This window comes from Aythya fuligula, chromosome 10 (assembly GCF_009819795.1).
Source record: "Aythya fuligula isolate bAytFul2 chromosome 10, bAytFul2.pri, whole genome shotgun sequence".
NCBI classification, from domain to species: Eukaryota; Metazoa; Chordata; class Aves; order Anseriformes; family Anatidae; genus Aythya; species Aythya fuligula.
In genome coordinates, this window is record NC_045568.1 from 21727398 (window position 1) to 21746600 (window position 19203).

The following is a 19203-nucleotide window of genomic DNA, read 5'->3' on the forward strand; positions in this document are numbered from 1 at the left end:
GCTTCTGGCCTTGCTTTGGGGCTTAAGCAAGAGCTGAGCAAACTAACTACTTTTTAAACTTCAACCTTGGCCATGTTGATGCATCTTTAATGAAACTGAACCCCTGTTCCCCAGGGACAGGGCAGAGGATGCTGCAGTAATAACGAAGAAGGGCTCAGCTGCTCCTTTGGTGATGGTTAACCTCGCAAAACACTGCTCATTAGCATGGAAATGTCCTGCAGCAGAACAGGGCAGGAGCTGCATCCTCTCTCACTAGGCACTGAATGTCAAACACGACTCTCTCTCTGAGAGAGCAAATCATTAAATGCCTGGATTTAGCTTTACTAAGAATCAACTTTCTAGTGGGAAAAGAAAATCCCTCTGGTGTCTGGAAAGAGCAGCTTTTACTGGGGAGGAGGCAGAAGTGAGAGGATTTTAGCAGTGGCACAATTATCGAGACCTGCAGGCTGGGGCTGCTTTCACGGTGCTGAAGCCAGAAGCCTTGAGGACATCGGTGGTGCAGAGCACACTGGGCTTGCCAGTGCTGGGAGAAGCTGTCAGCCCACAAAGCTGCATCACCTGGCAGAGGTAAGGATGTCCAGCCCCAGGAATCAGTGTGGTGCTACTGGTCTTTATGTGTGATTTGTGTGGGTGTGGAGTTGAGTCCTCGCAGGGATTTTCTACCTCCCACAGCAGCACCTGTCCTGGTGGAACATGTGGTATACATGTGGTATCAACAAAGCAGGAGTAATAACTGCTGCAGACCAGAAGGGTTAAAACGTGTCTCATGGAAACAAGGTGGTCATTAGCTGAGCTGCCAGCCCCGAGAACTGTGGGTGTTGTATTGCAAAACTGACCCACCAGCTGCCCTCCTGCCCGTGTTTCTAGGTTGGATCAGGGTAGTGGCTTGCATGGGCTGTGGAGGACTGTGGAAAGAGAGGCACTTTGGGCAAAGGATAGCAGCCTGACCTTGGTGTGTTTCTCAATGTCTGGGGTCCTCTATGTGCAGATGGGCAGAAATGTCACTATACAGGGTTTCAGCACCTTGTTTTATTACAAAGATAGGCTTTTCCAAGAGTCTGCCACTTCCACTACACAGCAGGTAAGGGCACTACACCCACAACACATGCCAAAGTTTAAAAACATGTTACAAAGGGCTCGGGTTCAAGGCAACACTACAAACCCTCAAGCATCTGCTCTGTTAAAGTTGTTTCTTTAAAATGGTTGTAGCAACTACTTTTTTCATTTTTTCATATTTTTTTTTTTTTGCTTTGGAAAAAATTAAATAAAGCAATAGGCCCCAAAATGCAGCCCAGTCACATCATCTGGAGGCAAACTATGCTCATTACTGGCTCATCTGTATCCTTTTCTTGTAACATGGGGCTACTGCTCCATGGCCCTTCCTCCACCTCCAGCCAAGCTCAACGTTCTCTGCTACCTGGATCCTTCTCACCCTTGCCTTCCCTGTGCTGGGCCTGCCTATATCTCTGGTAACTATTCACAGTTTCTAGAGAAAAAAAAATCAAGATTTTTTTTTTTTTTGTGAAATCAGTTTCAAAATAAAATGTAGCCCAGCTACATTCTTAGTTTCTATTCTGAAGCCACATCCTCAGCAAAAACATTGAAACCTCCACAGTGTATGTACTTTTTCTGTAGTTTCTTTTTTTAAAAAAAACAAACAACAACAAAAAAATCTGTTCTTCCCCTTTCCCTCCCCTCCCTACCCCCTTTTAACATACTGGATAAATTCTATCATTTGTTTTAAAATAGATATCTATATACACATACACAATCTGATGTTCAAATTTCTAACAAATGTGGCATTACTGGAAATGAGGGGATGGGGGCCACCTGTCCATGGCAGTGAGTCACCCAGGAGGAGTTCTGGTGGACCAAGGTCATCTAATACCAGGTTGCATCCTTGCCAGCTGGATGAGTAACGGAGGCTCACCTTAAGACCCTGCCTGGAGTGAGGTAGTAACTTTTTTTTTTCTTTTTCTATTTGGCAGTTTGAAAACATGGTGCCTAACTACAGCTGGGTTTAGCTTTCATGGGCAGGTTGCCTTTGCCTGCGTGGGAATGCTGGCTTCACACATGTGGTCCAGCCTCTAAAGACGGGCCTGAATGATGCTGGAGAAGATTGGAGTGGTCACAGCTCCCCTGGCTGCAGAAAGGAAAGTGTGCCACCAGGCTGGGATGGGGCAGGTCTGCCCCAGCACAGATGCCGCATGATGGCAGTGAAGTTTCTGGTCTTGAACAAGTTCTATTTGTCTCTGCAGCAAGACCCTGTTTGCTGACACCAGTGTAACCAGGAGCGTGACACTTTCTACTTTTGTTTGTGGCTTGTGTTATGTGTGACCTGCTCTGCTGGCTTGTGTGAGCAAAAACATCGTGCTGTCATGGGGCTGAGGTTTAGTCCCTAGCCTTTATGGACTGAAAAAAAAGACTGAACACATAGCAAAACTGCTCTCTTGGTTGCTCTTTGATAACCATGTACTGTGTCCAAGGCAAGCAGAACAAGCTGCTTTGGGAATACACCTCTGTAGCACTGACATGGTTCAGGTGGTGATTACAGGGAGATACTGGAGTGTGTGTGGCAAAGGGAGGGAAGATGCTACCTGGATGCTGTCCTGTGTGTGGCTCAGTTCTGCTCTGCCAGGGGACTGTTGACATGAGCTTAAGTAAGCGCCATAGCTGTGCGCAGCCAGTCAGGCTGGGAGAGCAGAGCAAGAGGCAGAAGTCCTTCCCTTCACCCACTTACATCTAGTCTTCTCCCAGGCAGAAATGATGCTTGTGACCAGCTGGCTGAAGGGTGAATCGTTAGTGGATATTTGCCTACCCTCCTGCAAACTCCACTCCGCTGTGCAGACTGGTCTGGGAACCTGGGGAGGGGGGAAGAGCCTTTCCCACACTGTCTAACATGCAATGCACTCCCTCCAGCTAGCAAACAGCTGTTTCTGTTAGGAGATAAAGTGCTTTCAGCATGCCTTAGCTACTTAGGAAGCAACTGCTTTGTATCAGCCCCGAGTTTCCTGTGTTGCCCAAATCTCAGAAGAAGGAGTGGTTATGTTTACACATACAGTACAAAAATTAAAAGGCACAAAAATACACAGAATGCAGCCGATAGTGAACGATTGATAGTCCCTGGTGTCAGAAAACCATGGATGTCAGAGGGATGGTGTGGAAGGAAGGGAGCTCTGCCATTGCTCTGATAGCCTTTGCCATCTCTGCTCATTACTCCCTCAGGCTACCCTTTAGCTTTGCATCTGTTGTTATGGCTTCTGCAGCCTGGTCTCTTGTCCTTGAGGAATCACAAACGGGGATGCAGGGAGCTGACAACTGCTCAGGAGCTGATTAGAGGAAAGTGGTGAACTGAGCTTGCCACGAGTGTCATGTTTCCATTTCTGGCTTGCAACAGCAAATAAATTATGGGTGCCACAGTGCCGATCGGAGGGTTTTCTAGCTGCTCATAAAGGTGTCTTGTGGCTTCTTGTTACGTGAGGGAGCACTTCAGCTGCAGGCCAGGCTCACCCCTGCCACAAGGCTGGTTTGAGAATGACCCTGACGGATGTGGCCCAACGTATATCCACGGTCAAAGGAGGTTCCCTACAGCAGTGCACTCTAGAGGTCACTTCCCAGGCTGCAGTCAGCCTAGGCTTCGCTGCAGCACTCGTAGATGTTGTCCTCCATGAGCGCAATCACTTGTTCAAACTTGTGCTGGAGCTGGGTGCGCTTCGTCGTGGGGTTGGCGTCCAGGGCAGCCACGATCTGCAGGAGAGGTGGGCATGTGAGAGGTGAGGCAGTGTCAGGGTCCCCGTCCCTGCCCTGCTCCCCTGGCCAGCCCTGTTAAGCCTGAATCCCAGCTGGGGCAAGGGACGCCAGCCCTGGGGCACAGCCCCTGCACTCAGCATGGCCCCTGTGCCCTCCAGGAGCAATAGGGCTCGGCTGAGTCCCTGCTCTTGTACTGAGGTGGAGGGCCAAAATGTAACCAACAACCCCTGTAATGAACCTCACAGTGCAGAGCTGGCCCCGCAGGGCAGGGTGTGGTGGGGTCCGGAACCAGCCAGGGCTGCTGGTGGTGGGAGTGGTGGGCGCTGAGTTATCGTGGGTGTGGACTGTACCAGCGTGCTCTGCCTCCTGCATCAGCAGGACTACACATCAGCCAGCCCTGCCTCAGTCCCCAAGCCAAGCACTGTTAAAATTGGCTGGGAAGAGCTGGCCTTTTCTTTTAAGAAGTCATCAACCGAGGGATGGGATAGAAAGTACATCTGTGTGTGTGTGTATTACATATGTGTACTGGATTATGCAAAGAAAGATAATCCCTGTTCTGTGGGACTGGATGCAGGCATCTGCCTGCTTGGTTACAAAATACTGCTTGTTATTTCCTCCGCGGGTAATCTGAGGCCCCAGTACAGCCAGACCCACTTACCTGGGAGCGGTATCTCTTGGCATATTTGTATATCTCAGCCATGGCAACATTGGTGTTGAATTCGTTCCGATATTTCTTTAGAAAGACAAAACAAAGGGGGGGAGGTATGTTATCCTGATGCAGCAAGTGCGTTCAAGTCCAATAAGCAGGCATTAACTAGATTAAAAGAAGGTTTAGACTGGCTATTTTTATTACAGTGGAACTGATACAGCTGGGCTTCTGCCTTCCTCCTTTAAGGAAGCTGTATTTGCTTACATTAGAAATGGTCTTAGTCTTTTTAAAGTCAGCCTTAAATGACCATAGCTGATAGCCCTGTTTACCCATCAGTGCTCAAAGACATTTCAAAGGATGGGACAGCATCAGAGGTGGGTAGAGCACCCAGGGAAAAAGCCTGCTCAGTGGCTGGAACTGAAACGCCATGGTGAGATGGCTGGATGTTGAGGAAGCCATGGCGCAGTGCTGGCAGGGCTCAGATCCGGAGCAGGGCTGCCAGCTCCCGTAGCTGGTACCAGGGCCGGCATCCCAGGGCCGGCATCCCTTGCCCGGCCACCTGCCAGGGCTGGCTGCCAGCGGGCAGCCTGGCACTCGGGGCCGGCCCTGGCACTCGGCGGCCTGGGGGACAGCTGGCTGGGGGCTGGGAGATGGCAGAGATCCTCTTCCAAACTTCCTGGCTCTTTGGCACTGAATTTTGCTTTAAATTCCCACCAGTGCCAAAGCTAGTTAGTTTCAAGCAAACTCATGGATGTTTACTGCAGCTCTGGCAGTAATTAAAGATGCTTGGAATTAGGTCAGATGAAGTTTGTGCCTGGAAATTTGAGGCAAAATATCCTTTCTCGTTTGCTCCCTCCAACGTCTATCTAAGCAGGAGCTGCCTGCAGCCTCCCTGCCCGTGCCCAGCTCGTGCTGCCAGCCGCAGCAGGCTCGCTGCCCCTGGCCCCACAGGCATGCAGCCCGTGGTGCGGAGAGGCAGTGCACGCAGCGAGCCCCAGCAGCCCAGCGCCTCTTACCCGGGACTCCTCTGCAAGGTGCGCGTTCATCTCCTGCTCGCTGAGCGGCGGCATGTCGTGGATTTGCTTGTAGTATCGCTGCACGATCTTCCTGTACTCCGGGATCTCCTTGGCGTAAAGTAGTTTATTGGTCGGGGAGTCCTAGAGTGAGAATGAGATACTGGAATCAGGCACCATATTGCGTCTGGCCGAGAACTCCTTATCCTGTTTGTCTGGCTGAAGTGTTGGCTATCAGACAGGGCCTTCAGCTACAGCTGGGTTCAGGAAACAGCTTTGTCTTTGGGCCTGGCTTTACACAAACAGGAGCGTGGTGGACAGCACCGAGGCACAGCCTTGCTAATGACAGCAGTGCTTGCACACACACATCGAGGTGCTGCGGACAGATACCACCTGCTTGCAGAACCACAGCACCGACCCTCCGCATGTGGCTGTCCACTGCCCATCTCCCTGTCATGAGCTAAAAATTGGTTAGCTTCCGTGCCAGTGAAGGTAGTCTAAGTGAATGTATTTTAATTTGCAGCAAGGGCAAGCTCAGATGTGTGCCTGAGGCAGTTTGCTGCCAGGTAATACTCTGTAGATACGTGTAACATGACTATGTTAGATAATATACTTGTGCTCCATGGCATCACATGTGAAAACTGGTAATGAGGGATGGGCTTTTGAATGCATTTACTCTGGTCTCTTGAGCAGCCAGCTTGATTTAAACCAAAGAACAAAGCTCTCTTACAAGCTGAACTTTGTCAGTTGAAATGTTGCTCTTGGATTTTTAATGTAGCTTTGATTTATTTTGCATTGACTAACCCAGCCTGCCTGACCTATATTGAGTGCATGTAAAGTAATTAACAGAAAATACTGAGTTTTCTTGATTAATGTCAGCTTGGACAAAGTAGTCTCAACCTCCCAGCCACATGAGCGGGTTGCACCCGTAATGGCATAACCTCACTCGCACTCTTTGAAAACACAAGCATGAATGATTCTAACCTCAAGGCAATGCTGCCCCACTGACATCATTACCCTGGGAATGAACCTGGCAGACGCCAGCATTGTATCCCAAGGGGAAAAAGAGTCCCAGGCTCTGGGACAGGGAGGGGAGTAAGATCAACGTGTCCCATTGCCCTGACACTCGTGTGGGGACTGCTCCCTGGTGCTCTGACAGGTGGAGAGGGGGAGGAAGGATCTGCAGACAGAACAAACCTGGCAGGGCTTTAGCCATGGAGACAGCACCTCCAGCTGTATCAGGCAGTAAATAAGGAAGCCAGGGGTAACTGCAAGCCGCTGGTGCAGTATGTGGGATGGCTAATGCTGCAGGAGCACCAGGCTGCAGCACCAGATCCCACAGCAGTTTATTTTCAAACCCAATGACAAGGCATTACAGCAGTATAGCCAAGTTACAGAGCCTGCTTACAACTTTTTTTTTTTTCCTTTGGAAACAGAAGAATCCCATGTTGCCGTTTCTTTAAGTTATTTTTTGTGTATGGTTTGTCCACTCTGTATTACAAAGAGATGGAGAGTGATTTATTAGCATATTGCACACTGCAGATGTACAGTGAGTCTGCTCTCTCATTCGCAGTATCAGAAGTAACACTACTGAACACCCTGTAACTAGAGGAAGAACCCAGCCCGGATAATTCAGTGATATACTGTGTGTATATGCAAGCTGGTTTTTATGCTGAGGATTTATTCTCCACACATTACTCAACAGCTCCTTCACTTATGCTATTGTACTGCCGAAAAATGTTTCCATCTGGTGTCTGACTCCAGCTGACCCCTCTTCCCCTCATCCACAGCTTGACAAGGACAAATTGTAGGTGTTTCGTAACACTTGCTAAAAAATGTCCAAAACCCAAACAAACAAAAAATCAAGAGCTCATTAGATCTTCCCCCAGTATTAATCTCTCCCAGTAGAGGCTTCCCGTCACTCTCGGTCTGGGGGATGCACTGAGCAGCGCACGTCTCCCGCTGTCGGGTCCCCTCTACGTCACACACCCAGCCTCTGGGGCGGGGGGACGGCAAGAGATGATTTACAGCATTTGCTAATAAAACTTTTTGTGTTGGGAAGTTTCAAATGTCAGCACCACACAGCCAAGACAGAGCGAGAGCAGCGAGCATGCGCGCTGCCTCCCAGCCCGCAGGGCCGCCCGTTGGCTCGGGGCACGGGGTGACCAGCGTGTGCTGGCAGTGCTGCGCCCAGGGGCCTGTGCCACGGCACCGAGTGCTCCAGGGCTGGGCTATGGCAGCACCCGCCAGTGCTTCCCATGGGCTGATGGATGGCATTGATGGGACGGCACCAGGCAAGCCCTGTGCCTCTGTGTGCGAGCCAGGCTGGGGCTGTGCCGCCGCAGCCCGCCCTTCACAAACACTCCAGCTTGGCCTTAGGGGTGGCCCTACAGAGGTTGTGCACGCTGGGTGCTCTAGAGCTGTGGGACAACATGCACGGCCACTCAGCAACGGCCGGGCCTCTGTCCTCCAAGCTTTCCAGGCTGGGGGCCTTTGCTCTTTGCCCATCTTGCAGGGCGTTCACATTCCCTGACCTCTGCTTCTGGCAGAGGGGTGCAAATTTTAAGCTCAAGCCTGAACAAAGCAGTTGGGAAGGCAGGAGAGGACAACTCATCCTCTCAGCAGGTAACCCACAGTCAGCTCAGCTTCTGAGGACAGGTTTGGGCCAGGTGACCTCTGACAGTCCCTTTCCATCCATATAATTTTGTGTCTATGACTGCCGGAGCAGGAATGGGCTGTCCCCTCTGGACTGTACCTTGCCCAGCTGCAGGTCAGACAGGGAGCAGGCATCAATGAAGGCCTGGGCTATCACAGAGAGACAGGCGTCAATGTGGTCTGTCTTGTCAATGTCAAAGACAAACTGGGGGTTCTTCAGGATGTTGACCCAAAACCTCAGAGGTAGGCTGTGAAGGAAACAAGACAGGAACACACCAGGTGAATTTTTTACTCCACAGGGAGAGGAGAGGAAATGCAGGAAAGATGATAGAACTTGAATACAAGAGAGGAAAAAAATGAGGAGCCAGGCTCTGTTATTTATTCAAATCCTGGCAGCGTACATTCCTCTGCCTAGCTGGATGGGCAGGCACACGTCCTAACCCTGAAGAGACCCTTGCTCAGGCTGAGGTACAAGCCATGGACAGGAGACTTTATGTACAGCCTTAACCAGGTGAGCACACACCCTGCTCCTTCAGCAGCTTGCTGAGCCAGCCGTGCTCCAGGAGCAGCACTAGCATTCTGCATGCATGGGGCTTTTGTACCAGGCTTCCTTACTTGCTGACTTTTTTTTGTAGCGATGGTGTCAGCTCCTTTTACATTTTCCCTGACAGTAACTATCATCTGGTTCTGATGGTAAGCCTGGCCCCATGAAATACACTTCATATGTATTTTTTCCGCTCTCTCATCATTTTCTTCTCTGGTTATTTCAGTGCTCGTTTGGCTGCCACACAGTTTCAGTATATCACTCGCCCTGCCTACCATCCCTCCTCAGCAGCTGAAGAGTAAAAGCTGCTATACATCTTTGTTCTACTGCTAATTAAAGGTAATGAAGGCTAGGCAAATCTGTAGTTCACGTGTTGTGTCTACATGCCTGCTATCCCTGCCAAATTGGTTTTTAATTTTCACATGTTGGGATGGGAAAAGTTGCTGTCCCTGAAGCCTCAGAAGTGCAGAGCCTCTCCTCATGGTTTCTGCCCTGCTCTATTCTCCCCCTTCACTTTGGCTCCCCTCATGCCATTTCTACTGCTCATCACATTCCTCAGCACCACTCCTGGCTGGTTCCTGGTGCTGTGGTACCAGCAGAAAGCAGCACCAGCAGCCTGGAGTCCTGTGCATGGCCTGGAGCCTCAGCTTGGTTACAGAGATGTCAGGAAAAAGTGGCCCCAAAGGGCTGAAAAGACAAAAAATCAAATGAAAAAGAGCCAAATATGCTGATTTTAAAATCACTGTGATGTTTTAAGACCTGATGTGATTTTTGAAATCTATCTCTTTATCTAGATTTTGAAATCTATCTCTTTATTGCTTAGAATTTATGCCACTGCTGTCTCCAGTCATCCCATCCCTCCCCTGTTTCTTTTAACTATTTGTATTACTGTGCCTATTCCTTCTGCCCTTTATCTGACTATGCCTCCTCTTCCAGGTCTCTGCTCCCCGAGCTCTGCATTTGTTCAAAGCTCTCCGAACCCACTCATTTGGTCTCATTTTTCAGCCTTTCCCTGTTTTCCAAGTTCCTCATTGGTTCTGCTTCTAGAAGCCTAATGGTTAATCCAGGGCACCAAAGGTTTGCAGCTGCTGCTCTGAGAGATGTAAGGAAACAAAGAAGAGGTCTTGTCTTCCAAACCTGTTGGTCTTCCAGATGTGCATAGTGTCAGGATCGGTGATCCCTCTTTTCTCTGCTTGCTCCTCTAGGAAGTCAAAGAAATACTTCACGGCCACAGGCGGCTTGTCATCTCGGATACTGAGAATGGCTTTGAACAAGTCGTCCAGGAACTTCTGCAGTGTGCCCTGTGGGACAAGCACACACAATCGAGCCTGCAGAAAGCAGCAGCACCTGAGCCCCGAAAAATGGTGTGAGAACTGTGACTGCTACACACAAGGGGAAATACTTTGCTGCCAGTTGGATAAGTCCCAAGAGGAAGGGGATGCTAAAGCAAGGAGAGAAAGGTTTGTTTGTGCATAGTGATATAATTAGCTTGCATTTGGGTTTAATTTCTTTTGGCATCGAGGTTTTCTTTCTTACTGTGAGGATCTCACATCTGCGATTGTTCTGCACAGTAAATACAAAAAAGACTGGAGACTGCTGGCCATTCTTGTGATCTCTGCTCCAGTGAAGCATCATGCTGGGATTAAAGATGGGCTGGGAGCCCAACTGCTGGAGCTAAGCACTCGCAGCGAGTGGGCAAGTTCAAATCTGAATTAAGATCACACAGACATTCCTCCTGCTTGCAGAGCTGAGCATCTCCATTCCCTTTCCCAGCAGAATCACTCAATGAGGAGATGGGTTCAGGTCTGAATTGAGCACTGGGAGCCCCAGGGTGGTCAGCATCCACTTCATGTCTAGAGACCCCACACCTGCACTTGGGGAGACGATGTGGGGCTTCACAGAGCAGTGCTGCTCTCAGAGGGAGAGCTGCAGAGCTAGAGAGAACCAAAGAGCCAGTGGAACCCAGCAGCCTCGCTGAAGACTCTCTGAACATTCAGGACAGATGAATCCCAAAGCCCCTTGAACGTGACTGGCTCTGCAGCACTCCTGTCTTAGGTCAGTCTTCTTGCTACAGGCTGCAATCAACACTCCCACTTGCCATAAGCATCAGTGTTCCCATCTCCTACCTTTGTAGAGAGCAGCCTGGTCAGGTAGATCTCCGGTAGGACTTTCTTCCTATGGCTCTGTCTGTGGGACTTCTTATGTTCAACTGATTCATCAGTTGGAAGAACCTGGTCCAATATAAAACATATGTTCAGAATGCTCCTCCCCGGAAGTGTCACACTGAATTTTCATTTAACTATAGAATTTCAACTGCATATACAATCCAATTAAAAAGCAGTTACTTGTTATAAATACACCCTTATATGGCTTCAGAAAAGTAATTCATAATATTCAGTTTTTCTGACATTTGTTTCTCTTGCTCTCTTTGCTGCCTCCCTCGATCTAGACAAAGAAAATGAAACAATCAATCTCACTTTGCAAGTTAGTCTGTTTGCCTTCCTGCTCTCTGTGAAGTATTCCTGTGTGGCTGCAGTTTAGGTTCCCAGAAACAAGAACAAGGCTTCCATGGAAAGCAGCTTTTCTTAGATTTGGAAAAAAAGTGCAAGAACAATCAGCCAATATTCCTACCCTGGGCTTTTTAAAAACAAAAATAAATATTCCACAGGTCAGGTCAGTTAATTACTGCTCTCTAATGACCTAGCAAGCCATTTAAGTACATCTTGGCATTGTTTCATATGTGCACATTCAGTTTCCTGTCCCTCCTCCCTCCTTGCTCCTGTGTGTATGTATGCATGTGCACGTGCGTGTGCATTGTGTGTTAGTACTCAGCATGGAAACTTTAGCAGAGAAAAAAAACAGCTATACAATCCTGTTGTTGCCCTTAATGCTTTTTTTTCATAACAGCTTTTAATAACATTTAGCACTTCGTACTTCCAGAGTGGTGCACAAGCAGGAACTAATAAATCTCCCCAGCCCTGGGAAGCAGGCAGAGTGCCAGCAGCCCCTGCTAGGTGACTTGACCAAGGCTGTGCAGAACGTACCTGGTGGCACCGCTCCATGCTCAGATTGCACTTCTGAACTCTCCGTGGCTGCTGACAGCTGGATCAGGCCACAATAATTACTCTGCTGTCTTGATAATTTATTATTATGTCCCATAGTACTAAAGCTTTTCTACAGATAACCTTTCTGCTCCTTTTTGGGCCTCTCTGAAGAAAACTAACGACCACTGATACAGCCTGTTCATCACATCTGATGGTTCAGCCCACAGAGATGAATTAAGTTAATATCAGAGAGGCTGCAAAGATATTCTCTTCTTTCATCACACACAATAAAAAATAGGAGCCCAGAGACTTAAATGCAGGTGAAGAGAGAGATGGCTGCACACACACAGCCTTGCGGGTTGCCTTTGCTCCCGATGTTTCTTAGGCTGCCGACAGTCCTGGCCACGCGGTGCGGGGAGCCCGGAGCCGCCACGCGCAGCGAGGAGCTGGCAGCACCGCGCCCACCCGCTGCAGACACCGCGCCGCACGCCGCCCCCACAGCCAGCCACGAAGCTCAGCAGCTCGGGGAGCAAGATACTCACTAAATGGAAGTACTTCTCGGTGTCCAGATCCTTCACTGCGAAGAACAAGAGAGACAGCAGCTTAGTCTGGGGACCCAGACCGAGACCTGCCTACACACACTGTGTCAGGACGTGTGTTTGCTTTCCACAAGAGGTCCAGACGCCTAGCTGGTGTTTCAGCACTTTTCTTTGTTTTGGCAGTGTTTATTTACTGCCTTCTCGGGGGGCAGGCGAGTACTGAGTACCTCAGGAAGCACTTTAAGGGGTGCTTTAAGTCTCCCAAGGGGTGTTGCAGGAGGACCCTAAGAGGGTGTGAGCAGGATTAGCACAGGGCCTCTCCTGCATGCCGCCCCTGTGCCGGGTGCCCACATGCCACGATGGCCTGCTATGGCTCCCAGCATTTGTCCCCGGGCAGCCACAGCCTGGCCGCCTGTCCTCAGGCTAACGGGCAAAGGGAATCCCACAGAGACAGACTGTGTGCAGATGGCCTAAGAGACAGAGTGGTTGAAATTCTTTTTCTAATGCGAATTTTTGTCTCTTTCTGCCTGTTTTGACTTTCTGTGCAGCCTGAAACCTAGGTGTATGCTGGCAATAAACTGAGCATGGGAGAGAAAGGGATTTTCAGTCCTGTGGTTTCAGATTCTTGCTTTTCTTTCACTGTGTAAGCACAGATTTAATGCAAACCTCCAACAAGCATGTGAGAAGGAAGGTTCGAACACATTTAGCTTAAAGGTTGGGCAAACAGAGAGAGGAAGATACCGGCTAACAGTTTTTTAAACCAGGAACACAAACGTGACATCAGCAACTTAAACACAACAAAGCAAACAACATAAACTTGCATCTCCCACGATGTGTGTATCAGACGTGCGTGCTTCTCAGCCCTTAATGTCTCCCACAGAGCTAGAGGAGGCACAAAAACCCAGTCGATTTTTCCATCTTTGCAAGTGACAGACAAGCCTTAAAAAGGCAGACAAACCTACAGGCACATGCAAAGACCCGCCCTCGGCAGTGTCACACTCAGTGTCCTCCAGACACAGAGCTGAGCGATGCCCAGCTCTGCCCCACACCTCCGGGAAACGGCGCTCTGCAGGGGCTGCCGACACCAGCGCCGCATGGGCTGCGCTGCAGGCTCTGGGCAAGGAGCCCGGCAGCCAGCTCAGCCTCACCTCCAAGACGCCCCGCCATGCACACAAGTGCCTCTGCCCCGCCACCAGCAGCAGGGGAGAAGGGAGCTCTTACCTCTGCTCAGCGTGGCATCCTTCTTGTCCGACAAGCTCATGGCCAGTGACGCCCCTTCGGGGATCTGCAGAGGAAGGGGTGAGCAGACATTTAATGATGACAGCGCCCTGGCAGCACCTCTCCACCAGCCAGGGATGGACCCAGGCAGCTCCCAGAGCCTCGGGATGCTGGTGCAACGGCTGCTCTGCCACGAGCACACCCCTGCGACTGCCCTGGCCCTGCTTCCCTGCATGGGAACTGGTAATAATGGCACTGCCCTACTGGGAAAGGCTTTTTTAAGGGCAAATACAAGACTGGGGCATTCTCAAATGGTGGGAATCAGGCATGTATCCAAGATAAATTTTTGGCACGTCGACACCAGGTAATTTGAAAAGGAGTGTTGGGCTGTGCAGGCACTGCTTTGCCTTTTCCCAGAGAGTGAGAAGGAACCTCAGTGCAGGCTGAGGACTCGCTGGGGCAGGGACCATCCCTTTGTTCTGCATCTGGCTCTCGGCACAGCAGGGCACTGAGCCAGAAGTGGGGCTCTGTGGCAGTGGTGTTACACAAATAATAACATTAATAAGCACTCAGTTCCATTTTTGATTTTCCATGCATTGTTACAGAGCAGTGAGGATTATGCTTCCAAGCATATCAAGGAATGGGGAAATCAAATAAAATTTTCTGGTTTTGTTTAGTTTTAAAGGAAAACTACTCAAGAGCACAATTTGGTTTACCACATTTCCCAAATTTTTGGCTTCTTCTCAGTGGCATCCCTAGCCTCTGCTCTCAGGCCAGGCAGTGACAATTGTGCTAGTGATTTCAGAAGGGGCATGGATCAAGAGCCGAGTGATACTAATCAGCCAAGCTGGTGGCCACTGGGAATAGGAGCTTTTTTTTTTTTCTCCTCTTTCTGTTGTCAGTAATAACTTGTTTTGCATGAAGAGTGTTTAATTAGTTTCAGTGTGTTGCAATATTAACGAGCTTCTCGCCAGGGCAGATGTCTATTCCCCGGAAGCTCTCTTGGAGCTATGGCAACCTTCCTGCGTGTTTCTGATAATCCTGTTTTTGGAGGAGGAACTGCCGCTCGCCCCCGAGGCCAGGCAGGCTCCAAGGAAGCAAAGCTTTTCTGCAGCGCTGGCAGGTTTACCTTGTAATGTGCTAATGTGTTGAGCTTCTTCCTGCCATCCTCCACCACCGAGGTGTCGTCGAGGTCCCGCAGGATGTAGCTGTCGGTGCTGGTGGCAAACCACTCTGAGCAGACAGAGGGGAGAAGTGAGTGCCCAGCCCGGAGGAGGCTGGCGCAGCAGGACCGAGGGCTCCTGGCGGGCGCCGTGCCAGGCAGCACACATCCACCACACAGCACCACTGCAAAGGCCTCCGGGGCTCTCTGCAGCTAAAGCAGGCGTGCTTCAGCCACCTCCAGGGAGAAGCCCAAAGCTGGGGATCTCTGGACTAATGCTGGGCAGGATGGCCCTGGGAGAGGTGACAAGGGCTCTGCTCAGCAGGACTGGCAAGGAGCACCTCTCCCCAGTCCCTGTCCCTGCCTGGTCCCTCGGGGCCGTGAGGGACCTGCCTCGCGCCGCACTGCGCAGGTGAGACACTGTGGGGCTGTGCACGGGGCTACCAAAGGTCGGTGGTCAGCGGGGCAGAGCCAGTCATGGCCCGGGGACGTGCCACGAGCACCAGGGAGAGGAGCGTGGCCCTGGCACTGCTCCAGCCCTGCGCGTTCTCCCAGGAAGACTCCCCCGGCACCGACTGTGCTGAATTCCACGGCTTGCGGCTCCTCGCGCCAGCCAGCCTGCATCTCCACAGCCTGTTGTGTGGTGTGGAGGCACTGAGGTCAGCGTGGTTTTCTCTTCACAGTATTGGGCTTGGATTCTTCTTAAGTTCTGGGAGGAGGAGCTGTCCACTGGTAGATTAATGACACAGCTGAACCCACGGACAGATAGGAGCCCATGAGCTCATTTATGGCTGCTTATGGAGAGACACATATTAATGAGCCATGTGCAGACCCAAGAGTGTTTTAGAGAATACCACTTCTGGGGTTTACCAATATGGGCTTCAAAGGACACAAGTCCAAGCACCCCTCTGCTCACCCTGGGCTTTCCTAAAGCTCCTTTCCAGTCACATGGCTCCCTCCTGCCCACCAGGGTCTGGTCCCATCACTTATTCCTGAAGACAGTCCTCAGGAAAAGGCATCTTGAGCCTGCCCTCTCCCATTGCTACTCCACCCAGCACCCTCCGACAGACACCAAGAGCTAGTGTGCAACATCAGCTCCTCCACCCGCTGGTAAGGGCTGGCCTGTCCAACGCAGCCGTTCCTTACCGAGGTCAACGTCTTCCACCCTCGGCCACTGGGAGTAGGGGACGTTCTTGCAGAAGGCCTCCAGGATCTTCTCTTTCACTTGGCTGAGTGTGTCTGTGTCCATGGCCCTGACGCTCAGGGAGTCCATCCCACAGCCTTGGAAAGAGACGTTGAGGTTCTGCGGGCAGAGGCCAAGCGAGGAGTGAGGAGTGCAACCTGCCCAGCTCTGCTGGCTCTCACGGACCCGCAGCGCTGCAGCACCCACACGGCTCTTGCAGCTGCCTGCTGGGCGCTGTGCTGCTGGAAGTCAGGCTGAGCAGACGTGGTCAGCTACGTTTTACCACTAGTGAAAAGTGCTAATTTATGACTGAATTTATGGACGGAGCCAGGGGGGCGTGGGGAGCAGCACTGCACCCTCCTTTCATGCTGCCTTACTCATGGGCCTTAGCCCTGGTGCGCAGGGACCTGTGTGGTGGGAGGGAAGTTCAGCCCCTGCCACCGGCCATGTTCTCAGCTTCCTGTATCTAACCAGCGACTGATGGGGCTGCTAAGGCTCATTGCCCTGCCTCTCCCTGGCGCAACTGGCCAAGCTGCTCTGTTTAAACAAGCTTTAAGCACACTGCATACTGGGTCTGGTGCCGCTCAGGTATTCAACACCCCCAGCATGCAACAACCTGTTGGAGAAGGTAACTGAACAGTGGGATCATCAGCTGCAAGGGGCTGTAGGCTGCTGCAGATACCACTCAGACCTCAAGGACGCCCTGAGTCTGCTATAGTCACAGCAGAAAGCTGCAGGGCAACCAGAGTCACTCTCTTCCCACAAAAAATCCTCTCCTCTTTGGTAGATGCTCCCATGCCACTCAAGGGAGAAGAATGCAGAGCACAGACATCTCCTCGCACAGGATCTGCAGACCCAAAGGTCATGAGCACAGCGCTGCCCACCTGCCCGCTGGGGGCTTCACCCCAAGGCTGCCTCAGTGCTGCCTCCAGCTTCTGTCCTCCTCTCCTCGGTGTGTACGAACAGAGGGCCACGCTGTGAATGCAGTTCTGAAGCCAGCTGGCTGCCTCATTTGCAAGCCCAGGTCAGGAAGCTGTGCAGAGGCCAGGAGCATTGTTGTATCTAAGCACAGCTGCCTCTTAGAAGGACATACAGTAAATGAGAGAGGGATGGCTGGGATTCTCACAGCCTATCGGTTCCCTTGCAAACACTGCTTTCTAATATCAGGACACACCCAGCACCCTTGGTGATGACAACATGAATGCACAGATGAAGTCTGATTTTTGCCATAGCATTAAATGAAGATGATTTTTCACTTTGTATACTGTGTGGGTGTTTTTTAAAGCAGAGGTGTGGTTACCAGCAATGCAGGGGATTGCCAGTGAGTTAGCCCTGCAGATGCTTGCCTTCCTCCAACACACGCTGCTCATACTTTTGCTTCTTTTCTTGCAAACAAAGTAGGAAGCAGCTGTACTTTCCTTGCTCAGACTTATGAAGTTACCATTTCTGCTGAGAAAGATAATACTTTGTGTCCTGCTGCTAACCCCTCTTGGTCTGTGCTGTAAATTTACAGGTCAATTGGTAACAGGAATCTGAGAGGCTGTGGAGCTTGAACCTGCTCTGAGTTCCAGTGATGCACATCTGGGGTAACCCACTGACTTCAGTGAAGCTGCTCCAGATTTATGCCAGGTAATTGAAAGCAGCGTTTGACCCAGGCTCTGGAAAGGCGTCTGCTGAATTATGTGTCAGGCAGTGAAGGGAATGAAGTCCTTCACACACACAGCCATGCTCTGCCTGGTTGCTGCAGGAAGCAATTTGCAGAACCGCTTTTCGGCACCATGTGGTGACACCCTGCACACAGCCCAGGGTGCGAGGCCATAGCCAGCACCTTCTCACTGGTAGTGAAGACCCTGATTTGCTGGGAGTGGTAAACTGGTTCCTTCAACAATCTGAACACGGCAGAACAAATTTTCCTGCCCCCCCTCCACCTCTAATCTAACCACATCAGCAACCACCACGGGCTGGACATGAAAACAAGCAGTCACTACAAGCCTTGTTCCACAGCCAGGAGCCCAGGCACCAGCGAGGTGCCCACACAAGTGCATAACTCACACGGGTACCACACGTGTATGGGCATGAGCCCCCTGCGGGCACAGCTACCTCACCGCACCCTGCTGGGGTGGGATACTCACCCTCGGCTTCGCCTCAATGTTCTCCCGCAGGAGCCACTCCTCGTTGAGGGTGTACCTGGCTTTCCCCGTGATGGCATCGATAGAGCCTTTGTTAATCTGCTGCTTGATGGCACAGATTAACAGGAAGAATGGCTCGCCAACTGTCTCCTGGGGAAAGGGAGAGAAATCCATGTCAGCAAACCAAACCTGGTGGCAGCACAGATGGGGCAGGCTCTGCAGGGACCCTGGGGTAGCGAACCCCCTGACGTCCCTGGCTCTACAACCCCACATGGTGCTCAGGCCCACCGCTCCTGGATGCCTGCAGCACCTCTTCTCCGAGCCTCTCAGAGGCTGCCCAGAAACCCTCGGACTCGGGCCACATGGCAACGCAGGCAGGAAGGTGGACATTGCAGCTGGCGGCAACCACGCGCAATTTTTGGGGGGGAGATGAGCTGTGATTGTCAGCCCCCACGTACCCCATCCAACCTTACAACAAGCAGTGCAGGTTGTGAACTACCACCAAAAGGCTATGCCAGCATTTTATATCACGGGCAGAGACTTAGTCACTGTTCAGAAGGCTGGGGCACAAGCATAGCTGTGCCGATGGGTACACGCGTGCGCAACGCTCAGCAACAATACAAAAGTACATTCATTAACATGCGAAATTAAACATGAACATCAGGAGGACTCTGGCATACTCCTGCACAGCAATGTTCCTTGCAGCCTGACAGAGCCTATATGACAGAGCTATGTATAACATATTGCACTCTGCAGGACAACGAATGAAGCCTATGTGCACAAAAGCCAGGTTTAGAGGGACATCTGGATGCATAACTTTCTCGGATAAAGGTATTGGCTGAACCTCTCTTTGTGCTGCCTGGTTTGCCCTTGAAATCCATAGGACTAAGGCCACTGTGTGCATACACTGTGGCTCTGGGAACCACCGTTCATACTGCTCATACCACAGCACAGCCTTGACCACAGCAAAAGAGAAAGGATCAGGGTCAACCAAGCTGTTCCCACGTGATGGCAAGCAAACAGACCATTTCACTCCTTACATTTGTCAAACTTCGTCTTATAGGATAGATGTGAATTGTGACCCTGCTGCAGTAAAAACAGAAAGCATAATAGGGACCAGCTATTTGTGACACGGTTCAGCTACAGGGTTTAATGCCAGATTTCTGATCATTTATGTCTGTTACACTGATGTGCAAGTAAAACACAAGCAATTTTCTTAAGAAACGTTTCAGTACTGGAGTACATCCCACTCTCCCTAATGTTCATGTGCAATTTCCTTCAAATGAGGCAAATGCAAATTATTGCACATTTATGTAC

General features: G+C 50.8%; 1 protein-coding gene across 1 annotated transcript in view; it reads right to left on the bottom strand.

Moving 5' to 3' along the window:
- Positions 1–1014: 1014 nt before the first annotated feature.
- PLXND1 (plexin D1) overlaps positions 1015–19203 on the bottom strand; it is an 80637-nt gene continuing 62448 nt past the window's right edge. Inside the window, exons 26-36 of the mRNA XM_032194284.1 lie at positions 17890–18036; positions 15721–15877; positions 14542–14645; positions 13416–13479; positions 12198–12232; positions 10738–10842; positions 9749–9912; positions 8168–8315; positions 5416–5556; positions 4409–4483; positions 1015–3747 (exon numbers count right to left, since the gene is read on the bottom strand). Of these exons, the coding sequence (XP_032050175.1) occupies positions 3631–3747; positions 4409–4483; positions 5416–5556; positions 8168–8315; positions 9749–9912; positions 10738–10842; positions 12198–12232; positions 13416–13479; positions 14542–14645; positions 15721–15877; positions 17890–18036 (1257 nt within the window). The 3' untranslated portion in view covers positions 1015–3630. The remainder of the gene's footprint in view (positions 3748–4408; positions 4484–5415; positions 5557–8167; positions 8316–9748; positions 9913–10737; positions 10843–12197; positions 12233–13415; positions 13480–14541; positions 14646–15720; positions 15878–17889; positions 18037–19203) is intronic.